The 18,778-nt window shown below is 39.8% G+C and overlaps 1 protein-coding gene across 3 annotated transcripts in view; it reads right to left on the bottom strand.

Moving 5' to 3' along the window:
* Window positions 1-17,922, bottom strand: part of PTP4A2 (protein tyrosine phosphatase 4A2) — a 29,593-nt gene extending 11,671 nt beyond the window's left edge. The window contains exons 1-2 of one of the 3 annotated variants that reach the window (XM_080800119.1): window positions 17,633-17,922; window positions 1,379-2,071 (exon numbers count right to left, since the gene is read on the bottom strand). In XM_080800119.1, coding sequence (XP_080656245.1) covers window positions 1,379-1,474 — 96 coding nt within the window. In that variant the 5' untranslated portion in view covers window positions 1,475-2,071; window positions 17,633-17,922. Of the gene's footprint in view, window positions 1-1,378; window positions 2,072-4,801; window positions 5,779-16,953; window positions 17,331-17,632 lie in introns of those variants that run through there. The other 2 variants (XM_080800118.1, XM_080800120.1) reach the window with 2 other exon arrangements.
* Between the last annotated feature and the right edge of the window lie 856 nt (window positions 17,923-18,778).

Raw genomic sequence — 18,778 nt, 5'->3', positions numbered from 1 at the left:
CTCCCCCTCTGCCTGCCTCTCTGCCTACTTGTGATCTCTCTCTCTGTGTCAAATAAATAAATAAATAATCATTAAAAAAAAAAAGGCAGCAGCCTTGTTCCTTTAAAAATTTTCCTACTGCATGCTTAATCCAGTGACCACCTATCTTCAGTGGGCCACCAACATCTTTTTATAGTTAAAGGACAGTGGCCTCTGCCACTTCTGGAGTCTATGGCCAAGGAATCCATAGGCTGAAAATAGTATCACAGAATTCAACCAGGCTTAAAGGTGACTGAACAACCTAAGGGCACACAGGCCTGGAATCAACTTGTACACTGTGTACACAAAGTTAAGAAGCTCTGGAAATTAAGTATAAATGAGCAGGAACAATGCTATCCTATAAGAAGTGTCCATCTATCACTTGGTTATCTAAAGAGTAAAGTTATTTTAATTGCTAAAGGAATTTAATTCTCACAGAAAGGCCTTCTAAAACAGACTCAGGAAAAGTTGTTAGTATTAACAACTATGGAGTCAGTAATTTTAAAACATTTCAAAATACAGATAAAATCCTATTAAAATGAACTCCACAGTGGCCATTCACTGAAAGGTTATAACAGAAATTTTTATAGTAAATATTTGTGTCCTTAAGCAAGTGAAAACCTTTTCTGAACTGTTGTGCCATCTGTAATATGAGAGGGGTGGATTTAGGATCCGTAGGAGTTCATTCAGCTCTCTAAGACTACTCCATAAATATAGCAGAGAAAATGAAGGATCTGACTGACATAAAAATGTTATCTAAAATACCTTTCCTCCCTGTAAGGTTCTAATCCTATATATGATGGTGACTATTGCTAAGTAGTTCTGGAGTAGGTTTTTATCAAAAGAGGCTAGAATATTTGAGGTAGACATGGGTTTCTGAGTCAGAGACAGTTCTACCGTAAGCTGTATACCTTGAGGTAAATTACTAAATGACCATATTGCCCTGAAACTCAGTTTCCTCATCTAGAGGACGAAGACAATAACAGTACCTATACCTCATAGGGCTATTTTGAGTGGAAAATGATATAATGCACAAAACTGCTTATTGTAATGTTGGATACATACTAAGTGTTCAATAAATGTTAATTATTTTTATTATTAAAAATATGATGAACTGCTATGTAGAAAGGATACTGAAAAACACCTAGATAATTTCTAAAGTCTCCCCAAATTCCATAAATGTTCTTTTAAAAACCTGTAAACTAATTCAACCCAATTCGAACAAAGATTGGTAGGAGGACGATCCAAATTCCAAACAAAGAAATAAACAGCCTTGTGTTAAGAGATTCCTTCAAAATGCCGTTCATTTATAACTGTACCGATCAATCAACCCAAAAAGTAGACCAAACTGCAGTCTTACCTCTGTGAATTTGTTGAGGGTAGCATTGGTAGGGTTGTGAGTTATCAGAAAACGCATGTTCTCATAGGAGATCTCCACAGGGGCTGGACGGTTCATTATGGCAAATAAAAAGTGTGAGCGTGCGTGTATGGGTGTGACGGGGAAGATGACAAAAAAAAAATCAATAAATCTTGAAATGTTTCACAGCAGAAAACATTAAAAAAGACCACTAAAATGCCTACTATCGATCAGTGTTTGCTCTATTCAACTTGTTTATTCTTTAAGAAGCTTCTCTCTTCAAGGTAAGCAGAAGTATTCAATTCACTTGAATCCAAATTCAACTTGGGCCTCAATGTCTGCAGATGGATACCTTCGGACTCCAAAAAAATCCAACTACATACAAAACTTAAGTAGCCTTTACTACATTTAGGCACTAGTGAGACAAGTTAAAAGTGTAGGTTGCTTTCCACTTTTGTTTACTTGATGCTTAATTTTACTGGAGTCATTAAAAGAAATATGCTTGTAATAAAAAAAAAAAAAGCCAACTATTTCTGAGGCCAGTCTTGGTGTCCAGAGTCTTCAAGGCAAGGTTAATTATGGCACATAGAACCCCCAAGCTCACTTGTCAGCGAAAACGCTGTGCTGAGCCTGGCAGAAGTCTGCCCTCACGCTCAGAATCGCCATAAATGTGCAACGTATATTCCAACGAAAAACCTAGAGGAGAAAAGCATAAGTAAAATGAACTGGAGACTGACAGCACAGTAAACATACTCAAAGTCAAGAATACGTTCTCTATGAACCCAAAGACATCTGAAATGCCACCAATTCTTAATTACTGTCATCTACAAAGACAATAATAAAAATGTATACCAAGAATTTTAAAAGTCAGAAATTCAAAAGTATGTCTTTCTTTTTCAAAAAGGGGTTCAATGAAATTTCTGTATTAGTAAGATTATTTGTAACTAAAGTCATTTTTAAGTGACCTTATTTTCAAGTTCATTTATTTTATTTTTTTTTTTAAGATTTTTATTTATTTGACAGAGATCACAAGTAGGCAGAGAGGCAGGCAGAGAGAGAGGGGGAAGCAGGCTCCCCGCCGAGCAGAGAGCCCGATGTGGGGCTCGATCCCAGAACCCTGAGATCACGACCCGAGCCGAAGGCAGAGGCTTTAACCCACTGAGCCACCCAGGCACCCCTTTCAAGCTCATTTAAAAGAGTTATTAGGGTTGCCTGGGTGGCTCAGTTGTTAAGTGTCTGCCTTAGCTTGGGTCATGATCCTAGTGTGCTAGGATCAAGCCTTGCACTGGGCTGCATGCTCAGCAGGAAGCCTGCTTCTCCCTCTCCCACTACCCCTGCTTGTGTTCCCTCTCTCGCTGTCTCCCTGTCAAATAAATAAATAAAATCTTCTAAAAATTTTTCAATTAAAAAAAAAAGAGTTATTAAAAGATCCTTAAAGAAAGCTTCCCTCCATAGACTCTTCATAAAGCTCACAATGATTTTATTCTTCTGCTTTGATGGTTCAGTCCTTTATAGAGACACTTTGCTTAAAATAATATACATCTGTAGGGGCACCTGGGTGGCTCTGTGGTTAAGTGTCTGCCTTTGACTCAGGTCATGATCCCAGGGTCCTGGGACTGAGCCCCATGTGGGGCTCCCCGCTCAGCGGGGAGCCTGCTTCTCCCTCTCCCTCTGCTGCTCCCCCTGCTTGTGCTGTCAAGTAAAAAATAAAATCTTAAGAAAAAGAAAAGATACATCTGTAAATGGATGAAGGGTATTTACCAAAATTCCACTTTGAGGATTTAATTCTTTCTATCCAAAGGATATGCACTGGCCCCCAATTATAACACCAATCCATAAAGTACTTTTGAAAAAACTTATTTTCCTTACAACTCTAAGTAGTTGTTACTACCTACAAGGAATGAAGAAAGAGAAGTGACTTTTCTAAGCTGAATATCTTGTTAATCAAAGGTTTTTTATTCCAATGTACAGTAATGCCTACTGCCTCAACTAATGCATAAATCCCATCCTCTCATTTCTAGTCCAGTTAACCTCTTTTTTTTTTTTGAAAGAGAGAGTCAAAAAAATCTCAAGAAGGCTCCAAGCCCAGCACATAGCCTGATGTAGGGCTCTATCTCACGACCCTGAAATTATGACCTGAGCAGAAATCTAGCATAGGACACTCAACTGACTGAGCCACCCAGGCACTCCTAGTCCAGTTTACCTTTTTACTATTTCTCACATCACATCACTATCTCAAGAGTACAAAAGCACCTAAAGGTCATCGATTCAACACAGCATTCTCCTCCCCATACCAAAAACAAGGTGAGAAAGAAAAGTGGCAGAATTTTTAATATTATTTTGGGCCTGCTGTACTGAAACACAGTAATCTTTATAGTTAGCTCAGTCAGAGTATCAACAAAATCATAAGTTGCTCTGAGGGCACCTGGCTGGCTCAGTCAGTACAGCAAGAAACTCTTGATCTTCTGGTCATGAGTTCGAGCCCCATGTTGGGTGTAGAGATTACATAAATAAATAAATCTTCATAAATAAATAAACAGCTCTGGAAATAGGGACAACGTCTAAGTTCTTTCCCTTGCATTTTCTCTAATCCACCAATAAATGCTTATTTAGTAGTCTCTGAAAAGATGACTGTGACCAGATAGAAAAAGACATGAAAGGTAAGTACCACAGAACCATTTCAGGAGGAAACAAAAATACAATTAAGAATTGTAAGAAAAGGGGTGCCTGGGTGGCTCAGCAGGTTAAAGCCTCTGCCTTCGGCTCAGGTCATGATCTCAGGGTCCTGGGATCAAGTCCCACATCCGGCTCTCTGCTCAGCAGGGAGCCTGCTCCCCCCTATCCCCACCTCTCTCTGCCTGCCTCTCTGCCTACTTGTGATCTCTGTCAAATAAATAAATAAAATATTTTAAAAAAAAAGAAAAAAAAAGAAATTGTAAGAAAGAACCAAAGCCTACAAACTTTCAAGCCTATTCTATCCACAAGTCTTTTTATGATATTCTTATGACACTGTATTTTTAAAGTTACATACTTGTAACAATATTATCATGGACAGAAGCACAAAACTCAAATGTTCTTAAAATACGAAAGATATGCAAGAAATTAGAAATTCAAAACGGCATTCTAGGAACTTCAATACCTCAGCAGAAATTATACACTACAGTAAAATCATGAAACTTCTAATACTCAAACTAAGAAAAATAAAAATATATACCACCACTTTCCTAACTGGAACCCCAAAATAGAAACCTTAGATTACACATTTGATAAAGTACTCCTTGTACAGTCAAGAAATTTTAAAGCTAGGAGAAACTTAGAGCAATGACTCTGACCTTTAAAAAAAAAAAAGAAGAAGAAGAAGAAGAGAAGAAAAAGAAAAAAGAAAAAAATGATGTTTGGGAGCAAGAGAGGTTAAAATGACTTAACTAAGACCACATCACTAATTAGTAGCAGATCAAAGACAGGAACCCAGGTCTCCTAACTCGATTCATTTTTCCTTCAATTTTGACTATGGAGGTATCCACATATTTTTCAGGTCATAATCTTTTTCATGTAACTCTAACTTTTCTTCAAATATTTGCGTGGATGCTGATCTGCAACTCTGTGACCTTAAATAAGGGGAGAAAAGATTATTAAAGTAACCACTCAAAGAACAATGGTTTGCATGCAGTGAAAAGCAAAACACAAGGAAATTCTAACCTGTTTGAATCCCTTTGGTTTAATGATGTTATCGCAGTTAATATGTGTGTCAGCTGAATAAAGGCACTGAAAGACCGGCTTTGTAGTGATGGCCAGTTTTGAAAGGTTACAGCTCTAGCATTAAGTTTTCTACCTAGTCTCCAGTGTTTGTCCACTTAGCAAACAGAACAAGTTTTATCCCATCTTATTCCTTTTGGAAGGACCACTTCCAAGGATAAGGATAATTCATTATTAGATTTTCAATTCTTAACAAAATTCAATTCTTAAAAAAATTTACAATTTTTCAATTCTTAACAAAAATAACAAAATCCCCAGCAAAGGAATTTCCGCCAAATCAAACAGTATGTTCTATTAATGTTAAAAGATGTATGATAAAAACAAGCTTCTGTTCCATCTCCCAGCCCCAAGAGTTCAACTACACATCAACAGTTAAATACTCTTGCACCTGTCTATTCAGATAAACTAATGTTAATTTGTGTAAGAGACATAAGAAAACAAAGCAGTCTGTAAAAAAAAAAAACCATAACCCACCACAGCTGGAAGGTACTCAAAATAACAAAGCCCTATAGTTTACCATAAACTCAGCACCTACACATCTTACAGGAAAATTTTCTTCTAAACCCATCTCTCTGACATTAAGTAATTTTATCTTTTATAGAACCTAACTTTTAAAATGTTGAATTTGGGACATTCCCATTTCCTATACAATATTTGCATTTTTAACCAAAGAAGATAACTTCACTGCAGGATTAGAAGGAATGGTCTATGACAGAGAAATTCTTTTAAATTAAGGAGAAGGAAGGAGAAAGAGGAAAAAGATGAAGAAAGGGGAAGCTGGAAGAGCAAGTGAGCAAGAGGCCAACCAAGCTAAGACAATGTACTACTAGTAAGACTAAGTCAATAACACAACAGAGACTACTTTAAACTTTGAAGAGAGGTATGTCAGAGTTTAAATATCCTGTGTCAATACTCCAGTGCTAACATCTAAATGAAATGAGAATCAAATGCATGAAATAATATAATACCATCATTTAATCATGATATATTCTTAAAATGGAACATTATGCTGAGGTTAAAAAAAAAATCAAACAGATCTGTATGAAATATGGAAAGATGGCTAAGAGACTCTAATAACTGCAAAGAGCACATGATGGTATGAACAGTATATAGAGAAATATTTGTGAGTAATGTATAGCTTTCATACCCATCAACTATCTGGAAAGTTACAAAGAGATAACTGGTTGTCAGGGTCAAGGGGACCGGAGGTGGAGGCCAGAAGCATGATTTACTTTATCATAATACATCGCTTCTGAAATATTTTGCTTTTCCCATGGACATGTATTACCTTTTTCTTTTTATTCCAGGGTGATAAAGAACCCTACAATGATTTACAATTTAACCACGTTCTCAAAAGTGCTATAACCACAGGATTATAAAGAGCCTTGAGAGAGCTAGTCACTCTTAGTCCCAGGCAGGCCTGTTCCTACACAATTCCAGACAGTTTTCTTCTTTGTTAAAGATATTAAATTACTGAGTAAAATTCAGGTTCTTCTTTGGCAACTGTAATTCTAAGTTCAACTATAAATATAGAGAATTTGAGGGCAACACAAACTTATTAGGCATCCTTTTAAAAATTCTGTCAATCCACTCATATCAAGTTTTCCACTGAGAAATTCTCTATTTCCGAGTTAAAGTAAATGATAAAATAAACTCTCTAATTTGATGGGTTATGCCAGGATTCACCAAATTAAAACAGTACATTATAATATAAATATACAATAAAGAAGTCTAGATCTAAGAAAAAAATCTCAAAGCAAAGGTCTGGAAAAACAAGTAAGCATACATTTACTGTTATTTTTCTTACCAGAAATTCTACAGGAAGTCATGCAAATTTGAGTCAGCTTGGTTTGTACAAACAGGCAACATGAAAGCATTATACTGCATATACAGCTAAAACCTTGCAACAAGTTTTTCCTAAAACAAATTCACCTCACTTCAACAAAGACACCTGCACCTCTCTTAAATAAGTATGAATAACCTATCAAGAGTAAAGAATTCACTCTCATGAAGAGTTAAAACATCTTCCTTACAATTTGGCTAATTAAGAATTTATTAATAATTCAAGTTATTTATTAGACACATACTATGCATCCTAATACTCTTTAAAGTGCAGCAAGAGCAGTAAATGAAAATTCTCAGTAGGCAGAAAAAGATAAAATATGCCACTGTTATGGAGAAAAATGCAAAGGAGGGGACACTGCAGTGCCAGAAAGGAGAGGGCTTCTAATTTTAAATAAGGCTATCAGGAAAGGCCTCACTGAAAAAAGTGACATTTTATCCAAGACCTGGGGGTGTGAGCCAAACAGATATTTGAAGGAGCATTCTAGGCAAAGGGATTAGCTGTTGCAAAGGTTATGAGGTGGGGCCATGCTTGGAGTGTTCTATGAACAACCCTCTCTCTTCCCTCTCTCTGACAAATAAATCTTTAAAAAAAAAAAAAAAAAGATAGACTTTAAGGTAAATTTGTCCACAAACTGGATATGGGGTCTATGAAAAGACTCAAGGCCCTGAGTAACTCTAAGAACCCTAACTTAATATTCAGAAATTATTCAAACAACAGATGAATAAAATCCTCACAACTATCAAGGAAGAAAAATAGGGAATTTGTCTGTATAAGGGAATTTTATCTGTAAAGTACTACTGTATCTACTGCATTCTGACCAGTTGAGGAAAAAATGTATCTTATAGACTTATTAAAATGATCTTAACTTTGCTAATTAATCTTCTAGTTAACTGGTCTCAAAATGAAAGCTACTCATCTTTCATAACTTACACCCAAATTATCAGAGTTCTGTGGAAATAATAGTTCTTCTCTCTCTTTTTGTTCATCCCTGTAGTTCCACTTATCAAACTAAAACTATATACGTCTGGCTCCTTGAATTTATTAGACAATTTAAATTAATGTTAATTCCCCTCCCCTACTATACAGTTCCAGGTAGCTGATAAGGATAGAGGTATCATTAAATTCTACACAAATTAGGGTCCAAAATATCTGTAAACAAGGTAAAAATAGCTTCTTTACTGCTAAAAAAAAAAAAAAGTTTCATAGTTACTCTCTTGGTTATTCCCACTTTTCTACTTCCTCATTTAAGGAGGGAACTTGAAAATCAAGTTCCAGTACAGAAATCAATAATCACTTATATAAAAAGAAATTATGACCCTGATTGTGGGAAAATACTGTAACATTTCAGAACCAGCATGATATACATGGCCTGCCACTCAGAAAGGAAAGGAAAGCAATTAACCAACAATTGCACCTGCTTCTGAGAACAGTGACCGTTAGTGAAGTCCTGTGGGCCCAGTTCCCACTCAAATGAAAAGGGAGTGGTTTTCAAATTCATGTGTACCCTAGTGATTAGAAGTACTTGTAATTTTCTAGTAATTCCTACCTCTACAAATAACTATAAGACAAAAATTGCATTAAATATTTTCATGCCACACTTGAAAATATTTACTTTTCAATTCTGTACTGTTTCTCTAAAGATCAGCAATTCTCCAGTTGAATTTCTTGACCAAAAGTCTTATTTTCCCTTCCATAAATAAAATTTAAAAGAAGGTAACAGGACTATGGCCAATTTTCACTTTTTCTAAAAAAAATTATTCGAATACCAGTAATAACATTAAAAATCCTTTAAAAAAAAATCCTACCAGCACAATTCTAATATTGGGCATTAATATTATTGAGTTCAGTGAATTTTTAAAAAATTAAGCTAAACATTTAGCTCTATTAAATTGATTCTATTCATTTACACTTTTCATTTCCAGGCAAAGACATCATGGCTATCCCTCTTCATGGGCTTTATGCTTAAAGATTTTACTTTATGTGCACTTTCAGATTCCCAAGCCTCTTTATTATAAAGTTTAAGCACGTTATTTTCCTAAATAACTGTGGTAACCTCCTTTACATGATAAAAACTATCTCATATTCAGCAGCATTCCCATATAATTAAATTCTAATATTTGTGTTCTTCCTTTCTTACATCCTTCTTTTAACCTCAAAAGGCTAAGTAATTTTCCCAGAGAACAATTTAAGTCTTAATCATTTTAATTTAGCTTCCAACATCACTATATATACATTAACCCAGAACCACTAAGTCAATTATTTCATTAATAAAGAAATGTATTTGAGATTCTGAACTTCAATTGTAAAAAAAGCAAACTCAGTAGTGAAAATCCAGAAAAAAATAAAGAAAAGAATAGAAAAGGAAAGAAAGGGGTGCCTGGGTGGCTCAGTCGTTAAACGTCTGCCTTCCACTCAGGTTGTGATCCCAGCGTCCTGGGACCCAGTCCCACATCGGGCTCCCTGCTGGCCAGTAAGTCTGCTTCTCCCTCTCCCGCTTCCCCTGCTTGTATTCCCTCTCTCACTGTCTCTCTCTCTCTCTCTCTCTCTCTCTGTCAAATAAATAAATAAAATCTTAAAAAAAAAAAAAAAAAAAAAGGAAAGGAAAGAAAATCCAAAAGGACACCTGGATTCAACCTGTCAACACCGCTTTGAAATATTTTCTGAGCTATATCAGGACAGTTAGAATGACTGTAACAGCTGTGAGTTCCCTGAGGTTGCAAAATAGATACTTGGGAAAAGGTTATTTGAATCACCTTTCAAAATAACCTACAGCACAGGAGCAGCATGCAAAGTAAGAACTTCCAGGCTATTGTTAGCATTATTTAAAATACATGTTTTGGAGCGAGCAGTTTATAGGTCAGCTTAACTCTTTCATTTCCCCATTTTGTCAAGTGTATTGAGCATTATTTAAAGGTCCTATTCAAATATCCACCACCAACAAGGAGGGAAGGAAGCTCTCTATGTACAGGATACAGAATAAAAACATTCCAAATTACATCTTGTCAGCATAAATTCTTTGAGCCCCAGAAATTTTTCTGCTGTTAGGGCATTTTGGTCCAAGTTTCCCCTAAAACCGGTTAAGTTACACTTCACTTCCTCTCCTAAACTTTTTATAAATCACACTGCACTTCACAGCCATCTCTCTATGTACTGAGTATAATACAAGATAAACAGTCAAGAACACAAATCATTTTATTTGGAGCTGCTAGTGGCCTTTTAAAATATATACTGTCTACCCACTAACTGTCCGATTTATTTTGATAAAACACAACATTCACAGTCTTTAAAAGACATACAATGAAAGCAGTTGTTTTACATTAAAACACATCGGGGAAGGTATGTGCTATGGTGACTGCTGTGAAGTGTGTAAGCCTGATGATTCACAGACCTGTACCCCTTGGGCAAATAATACATTATATGTTAATTTAAAACAAACAAAAAAAAACACAAAAGTGAAGTTAAAATGGTGGAAATGGTGAAATACCTCTATAATGCCATGTCAAGAGATAATTATTCTTTGCTCACCAGCTTAGTTCAACATGAATTCGCCTTTATTCTCTTCCCATTTAAAGAATGCAAAATTTAATCTTTCTTGTCCTCTTCCTCCAAATGCTTAGTGAGATGGAGGACAATATGTCACCTCTGAATGATACTAAAATGCAGCACACCCAATCTTACAACAAGCATTTGTGGAGCTCTTTGAGCATGCCATACAAACACTATCCAGGATCAAGATACTAAAAGAATCCATGTGGGTGAAAAATATTTAATGAAGGACATTAAAATTTCATAATAATGCTATATACTTTGAAGACAAAAAATATAAGTAGAATGGAGTAGATTAGGACCTATGAGGAAAGGTAAAACTTTTATAGAGAAAGGAAAGGAGTCTCTGGTTAGATAACTCTAGGAGGCCTTGACCATGCTGAGAATTTCAAACCAATTCAAATGCAATAAAAACTCTCAGGAATTTAAAAGTATGAACAGTAGTCAGGGAGCAATTCTTTGCTCAATGATAGAAAACAAATATGTCACACTGGTGGGCATCTTCTGATCAACTGAGCAGCTCCATAATTAACAACAAGCTTCATAAAAATAGACTCTCAACTTACTAACTCCTACCTCATAGGTGAATTTGTTTTCTAGCAAACACATGCGAATTTAACTAAATTCTACTTGCTGCTAACCTCCAAATAGAGATCTCATTTCACTAGAAAAACAATTCAGGACATAGTCTATGACTTAAATTTGAAGTGCTTCTCATCTAGAAAGATGTAAGTTATTGGAATAATTTAAACAAATCACCAAAAGGAAACTTGTTTGTAACCACACATGTGGAATGAAGAGTAATGTCACTTAGAATCTATTGTTTCTCCATCACATCCTTCTCAATCTGCTGACAAATCCTGCCGATGACTCATATCCTTCTGCACTAACCAGTCACTCTGTTCCCTCATGACAGACTTTTCACCAATAATGGAAAGTAGAAAACACATTAATTTGTTTTGCTACTAAAAACAATAAATATCAACATATGTAGACAGAGCCAATTTACAGACACTGTGGTGATACAATCTAGTGAATATCTCCTGTAAAAGACTGCCCCCCCAAAAAGTTATGCTCAAATCTCAACTAAAACTAAAAGACAACTACAAGAAAGCAGACTGATTGTGAATTTGAATTCCTGTCAAACGATACATTAGTTAAGAGCCAACATTTTTGACCACTGCAGAAATAAAAACACAAAGCAATTTATCTGATCTGCTAAAGCAAATATATCATGTGTGCATTTTATGCCAAAAGAATTAACATTTCCTGAGAAGAATGAAATTTCAACCCAAAAATACTATGAAAGGAATTAAATATCTCTAAAGGTAAAGACCATTCTAATCGTCAAAATATTTTTTCAAAACAGGCTCAACTAGCAAAGAAAGGGTCGCAGAAGAGCTTAAAATTCTCTAGAGTTTAAAAAGGCAATGTTGTGCAATGTAAATATATATTCAAATGATGAGATTTAGTTTCTAAGCCACTTACAATGGAATGGATGCTGTGTCACAGAACCTATGGGTAAGAAATCAGTGCAGGCATACAAAAAACATTTGTATTGGGGTGCCTGGGTGGCTCAGTCAATTAGGTGTCTGCCTTAGGCTCAGTCATGATCCCGGGGTCCTGGGACTTAGCCCTGCATCAGGCTCCCTGCTCAGCCAGGAGTCTGCTTTTCCCTCTCCTTCTGCTCCTTCCTCCACTCGTGCACACACACTCTCTCTCTAACTTAAAAAAAAAAAAAAAGTATTCAAATCATATAAAAACTATTGGTATAATATGTCTACTCCTCATGGTCATTTCTCCAGGAAAGATTTTGTACTCTGTCAGTCTATGCTGATTGAAGAGATAGTTCGGGGGAAACAACGTTAACACGGGCAGTGCAAAAGGGTCATTTTCCCACCTGGGTTCTGGTAACTCCACAGGGTAACTGTGAAAGTGGACAGTGCCTGCAGTGCTGTGTAGCTTCTTTCTTAGAGGTGCTAGAATAGTGACAGTTTCTGGTTTAGCCTAGACCTCTACAACTCCAAGGAGGTAAAAAAAAAACAAAAATACCATATAATATCTACTTGATCTCTACACCAAGCAATTCTATAGGGCTGCAAGTCCCAAGACAGTGGCCAAAGGAGCTAGAAAATGTGGTTCAATCAATAAAACAAAAGATAACTAGAGAAAGCTACCAGACACCTCTACGCATACAATACCCCTAAAGATGAAAATGGATAAAAGTCTCTTCTAACATTCCAGATTAACAGACTCAAATCACCATTTCCCAAAAAAATTTTAATTGCTGGTATCCACTGTTCACTAACAAACCCAAGGTACAAAATTATGTGAAGTGCAACATCAGAGACTCTCACTTTATAAATTCAGCAAATTATCATCAGTTTCTATATAACCCAACTAGTGTCCTAAGAAAAATCTCAAAACAGCAACATTCCCAAAAGAACAAAAAAAAGTATGCAAGTAACTGAAGTATCTTTAAAAAAAAAACAAAAAAAAAAACTAAATTTCAGACAAAAAGGCCAACTTCTTTAATGTCCACTTAACTCCTATAGAGTAACAAGAGTTAACTCAAAAATAAAGTTTAGCAAGATATTTAAGTACCTTAACCCCCAAGGGAAAACTTTTTTTATCCACTGCCATCTATTTACTGATATCTTTAATCTGGATTTCAAAACCTGGAATTCACAAATTGATTCTATAAATCAATCTCCTTATCTGTACGAGTGAAAGTGCCACTTAGTCAAAAGATTATTATGAATTTTAAGTAAGATGTTTTATGATTCAGCATTATAAGATTCTCAAGAAGGGACTATTGAAACCTAAAGTATAATGATGGATTTCACAAGGTGTCCTAAGACCTCAAGATCTCTACCACTGCCCTATTGGTAAATATAACTAAGTCTACCATGTTAAAATTTTGGATGTTGACTTCCAGTTGCTCAAAATTTTTAAAGATCTCCAACTTCTATAAGTAGTATAGCCGATATTACAGTGTATGAAGAAATCAAGCTAACTTGGATTTCATTCTAACTTAGGTTTGGCTCTTGCAAGAGTAACAACTAAAAATTTATGTATTGCTCTTCTGCATGTTATTTGTAAATGCTTTTTCTAGAGACTCCACTGGTCACCAATCCCACATTCCAAAAAAAAGGAACAGTACAAACCCTGTTAAGTAAACCTCTACTAAATTTAAACTTTACAAGTCAAAATTCTACAACTACTACATACAGAAATACCACCTTGAAAAGACAAAATGTTAGCGTAAGAATTAAATCTTAAGAAAAATAAATATTTTACCTTGCTTCACACAAATGTCTTTTCAAGGAAATACAAATATGGGGCTTTCAAACTTTTTTAAAAAGTTATATGCAAAAGCATTCAAACATTTACTCTTCCCTAGTGCCACCAAAGTTCAATGATGTTATAAATGGTTTCTGCTTATAAATTTGGTTAGTTCAAATTAAATATTACTTGACTGACTCATGGAGGGAGTGGTTTGACTTTTGCTGTTCTGAGTCAGAATAGACCCAGTTCAGCAGTTCTAAACAATTTTTCATTTGTATAGGTGTCCTAAACGTTAGCTTTTTCCAGTTGCAAAATATAACAAACCGTTGCTTTAGGAGAAAGGTCTTAGTGGTAATAATAATTTGAATATGTAGTTCAATTTATAATTAACAAGTGCTTCTACAGATATTTTCTCACTTGATCTTCACAATCTCTTAAGTATCTCATACTGCTGAACAGAAAGACTTCCACATAGGAGTGACAAGTCCTAGTTGACTCTTACCCCAATAAATAACACTCTTCCTCTCTCTCCCCCAAAATAAAAAACATAAAAGACTGCTGGGTTTCTTTAATCAGACTTTCTTCTCCCAGACACATCCCAGGTGCCTCATAAAAACTATGTCTCAAAGCACACACCCTGGGGCCCCAAGAGTTTCAAGGCAGAATCTCCACCCACATAAAAGCCTAGCTTAGGCCCCAAAGAGCCTCAAGTCAGCATCTCCTAAATGACCCCCTTGCCTCCAGCCATCTAGTCTTCTGCATTAAATTCAACGTTTCTCATCTGTATGAGCTGCTAGGTCACTGTGTGGTTGAGAAACCTCAAAGTGAGACAACCTACTGTGAGGGTCATAATGGTAGAGTGGAAAAATCAAGGACTTTTGGAGTCATACAGACCTGGGTTTTTAATCCATTTCCAATTCTCACTATCTTATGACCTAGGACAAGTTACTTAAGCTCTTTGAGCCCGTGTATCTCTTCATCTCATCACTGTAAATCATTGAGGCCTCATCACTGTATCCCAAGTGCCTAGCAAATAGAAACCACTCAATATGTGGAAATAAATGCAAATGAGGACCCCTACCCCCTTTAGAGTAACTGCGAGAATTATACAGAGTGTATAAAAATGCCCGGTGCGTAGGAGGCCCTTAATAATAATGAATCCGGGGCATCTGGGTGGCTCAGTGGGTTAAAGCCTCTGCCTTCAGCTCAGGTCATGATCCCAGGGTCCTGGGATCAAGCCCCACATTGGGCTCTCTGCTCAGCGGGAAGCCTGCTTCCCTCTCTGTCTCTGTCTGCCTCTCTGCCTGCTTGTGATCTCTGTCTGTCAAATAAATAATTAAAATTTTTAAAAAGTTAAAAAAAAATAATGAATCCAGTCTCCCACTAAATATTAGCAATAGTATTCACTATTTCTAAAAGCACAAAGCATGCTAATGATTGAAAAGGACACACTAAGAAAAACATAATTTTGGACTTCTAATTATGTTTTGGCCTATAATTCTATTATGTCTACTACCAAAAGGACCACCATCTTTGCTTATCCTACTGAAAGACTCCCAACTTCTAAGAACCTTCTCATCATTAAAGTGTAAAATCCGTAACAAGGTACTTTTTATCAAGAGCCCCTAATTCCACAACACAAGAATCTGGCAAAAGTCCATAACAATATTGATTCACTACCCAATATGAAACAATTTTTTAAATGTCAAGATTAGAATACTGGCAAACAACTTCTCACCATCTTCAACACAATGGCATGCTGGCAAGTGATTCTGAAGCCTTAAAAATGTGTCATTCTTAGCCTTAATTTCCTTTTGCATGCTGAACAAGGCATAACTTCATTCACTTCCTGTCTGAAACTACTCTGTAATACAGAGCACAGCAGCAAATAACTACCATATTCTAACTCAGTAGCAGTTGTAGTCTGGTGATTCCAAACAGACAAGCAAGCCTACAGTGATGCTAGAACTGCTACACGCTTTTTATGTTTCTTGACAAACTCCAGGGAATAATAAACTAGCCTCTGGTTCTTCTTCATCATCAATGTTACATTATTTTTTTCTTCTCCAGAAGGGTAAAGAAGAGTTAGTATCTGATAAAAATTCTTTCCACCTACCTAACGATAAAATACCTTTCACCTGAAATATTAGCAGTACTTTATAAAACAGTCTATGGTTCTGAACACTCCAAGGGCAAGAGCCTAGGATCCTGGGCAATAGACAAGATTCTTTTAGTTAGCTCTCAGGTCGCCAGAGGAGGATGGGATGGCCACCACGTCCTTGGTAAATTTAGAAATTTGTATCGATGTCATAAAACATAGGGAAAACATTTATCCTCCCTCCCCCCGAAAAGCATGACCTTTCATTTAAAAATCCCAGAGCCAGAGGACTATACTGCCCCTGGGATAGACTCCTATACCGCTTCCTCATACTGGAACCCAAGAAACCAGGGGCACGACGCTCTTGGAAAGAACTCCCTAACCGAGGACCCCAGGGTTCACTATCGCCATACACAGCGATCACGATCACGGAGAGCCTCCAGGATGCCCGCTCACACACTGGACAATCGCAGGCACACCCTTTCCACGTTCCCTCATCTGCCATTCACCCCTCCCCAGCCTCCCTCTCTCACACTGCACTCATATTCCCCCCCACACACTCCCCCACTCTGCCCCGAACACTCAACGCTCTCCCTCTCCCACCACCTCACTCTCCCCCATTTACCCCTCTCGCCCACGCGCACTGCCCCCCCGCCCCCCCACACCCCCACTGTCCTCTACACTCTGCTGGCACTCACACTGCCCCCGGACACGGCCCCCAACTCTCTCATCCACACCCCCCCAACTCCGCCTTCTCTCATCCCTCATGCACACCCAGCCTCTCCCCAACTCACACTGGCCCCCTCAGGCACGCACATTCTCCCCCCACAACACTCCACATTCTTCCACACGCACCGTCCCCCTTCCTCACCCACCCCCGTTCTCCACGCTTCCCGGCCGCGCTACCCCCGCCCCCGGCCCGGCCCGGCCCTCCTTCCGGGGACGTGTCTCGGGCCTGCACTAATGGCTGCGGCGCCTCCCGCCCTCCCCTTCCCCGAGGCCCCGGGAGCCGGCTCGGGGGCCGCCCGGGAGGAGCGCACTCACGCTGGCGAGCTGGGGACTGGGCATTGAAGTCCGGCGGCGGCGGGAGCGAGGAGGCGCCTCTCTCCTCAGTCACCTCGGCGGCGGCGGCGGCGGCGGTAGCGGTGGCGGCGGCGGCGACGACTCCCCCCCAGCCTCGGCGCGCGACACCCGGCCCGGCCCGGCGGCGGCGGCGGCGCGTGTCCACGAGTCCGTCTTGCTGCTGCTGCTGCGGCCGCCGCTGCGTCTCCTGCTGCCGCCGCTGGCCCCGCTGCCGCCGCTGCCCTGTGGCGTCGCCTCGCGCCGTGCCCGGCCGCCGCTGCCGCTCCAGCCGCTACCGGACGGACGACGGTTACAGCCCGGCCGATCGCGCCGCCGCCACCACCGCTGCGCGCGCAGCCGGAACCAGCTCCCGCCGCCGCCCCTCAGGGGGCGCTGCGGGGCGCGGCGCGGGCGCCCACTGGCCCGCCCCCCGCGCCCGCGGACTGGCTGGCGTGCCGGCTCGCGGGGCGGTTGGGCCCGCCCACCTGCCCCGCGGGGTGCTGACCCACTGCCCTCGGTGCCTCCCCCGCTCCTCCTCGTGGTTCGTTCCTCTCCTCACTCCCGGCTGCGGAAGGCGCGTCCATGTGACCGGGAAGGGGGGGCGGAACGTGGCCAGAGGAGTCGTTCGCCCACGCCGCTGCCCCCCCAATCCCATCCGCACCTGGGCAGAGGCGAGGGCCAGCGGCCACGACGTGACCTGCAAGGTCGAAGGGCTTTTTCCCGCATCCCGAGCCGTGAGGACTGGGGCCAGATCCTGATGGGACTGGGCGGAGATCGAGCCCTTTGCTCGGGGATTTCCAACTCAGAAGTGACAACCAGGGCAGCTCAGTTCTTGGCTGCCCTTCCTCGAGGCCCCAAATAAATAGCGTGCGTGCGTGCGTGCGTCTGCAGTTCTGCAATTGCGAAGATTTGTTTCTGCGCCTCTCCCGGTCCCATCCCCGCGCGACACACACACACACACACACACACACACACACACACCCCATGAACCCTTCCTGACAGACCAAAATTCAAACTTCCGGTACGTAGCATCTTGTGCAAGTTATTTCCTCTCTTTTAGTACTCTAAATTATTAAATAGAAATAGTTACCAGCTACTTCATGAGGCTCTTTTCACGTATCAATGATAGGGTGTATGAGAAATGCCCAATAAAGAGAAAATCCTGAATTTAAAGTTTTCCAACGTAATGTCCCCTTTAACGACAGAGATTATCCTAGAGATTCCAGTATTCTCTCTAGCATTTGGAAGGTGACCAGAAATTCTTTAATTCTTTGTCAGACCACGAGTTTTGAGTTTCGGTTTGGAAAATGTGGTCACCGGTGAGTTTGGGAGACTGGTCTGGGCCATTGACTGGTCTGACGGCAGCCAGAAAGAGGCACGGAAGGCTGGCTTGGGAGGAAGAGGGGAGGCTCACCCATGAGAGTTGTGGGTGGGGGGATAACTCTTCCTAGCCACCCTAGGAAGTCAACCTGCCCAGAACCAGCTCCTATTGAGAAGGGGCTCTTGCCCCTTGGGCTGCTTCTCTTCCACCACGACCACACACAAGTTCATTTGGCCCTGTGGGAAGAAGCAATGGTCAGTAGACATCATTAGGCTGTCCCCACAAGGTAGACCTGGGGCATTGCTCCTGACCAGAAGGCTTCTATTAGAGCTTAGCAGTAAAAAGAAAGGTCTTATGACTCAGCCACATGGAGCCACAGAACAGAACCCAAGATGTTCACCACCAGCAGGTGGCCCAGGAGAGGGTATTCCAGGGCAAGGCTGGCTGGCAGGACTGTGTGGGAGTTGAGAGGCCCTGAAAGGAGGG

This window comes from Martes martes, assembly GCF_963455335.1.
Source record: "Martes martes genome assembly, chromosome: 4".
NCBI lineage: Eukaryota > Metazoa > Chordata > Mammalia > Carnivora > Mustelidae > Martes > Martes martes.
This window is presented reverse-complemented; position numbering and strand designations above follow the sequence as displayed.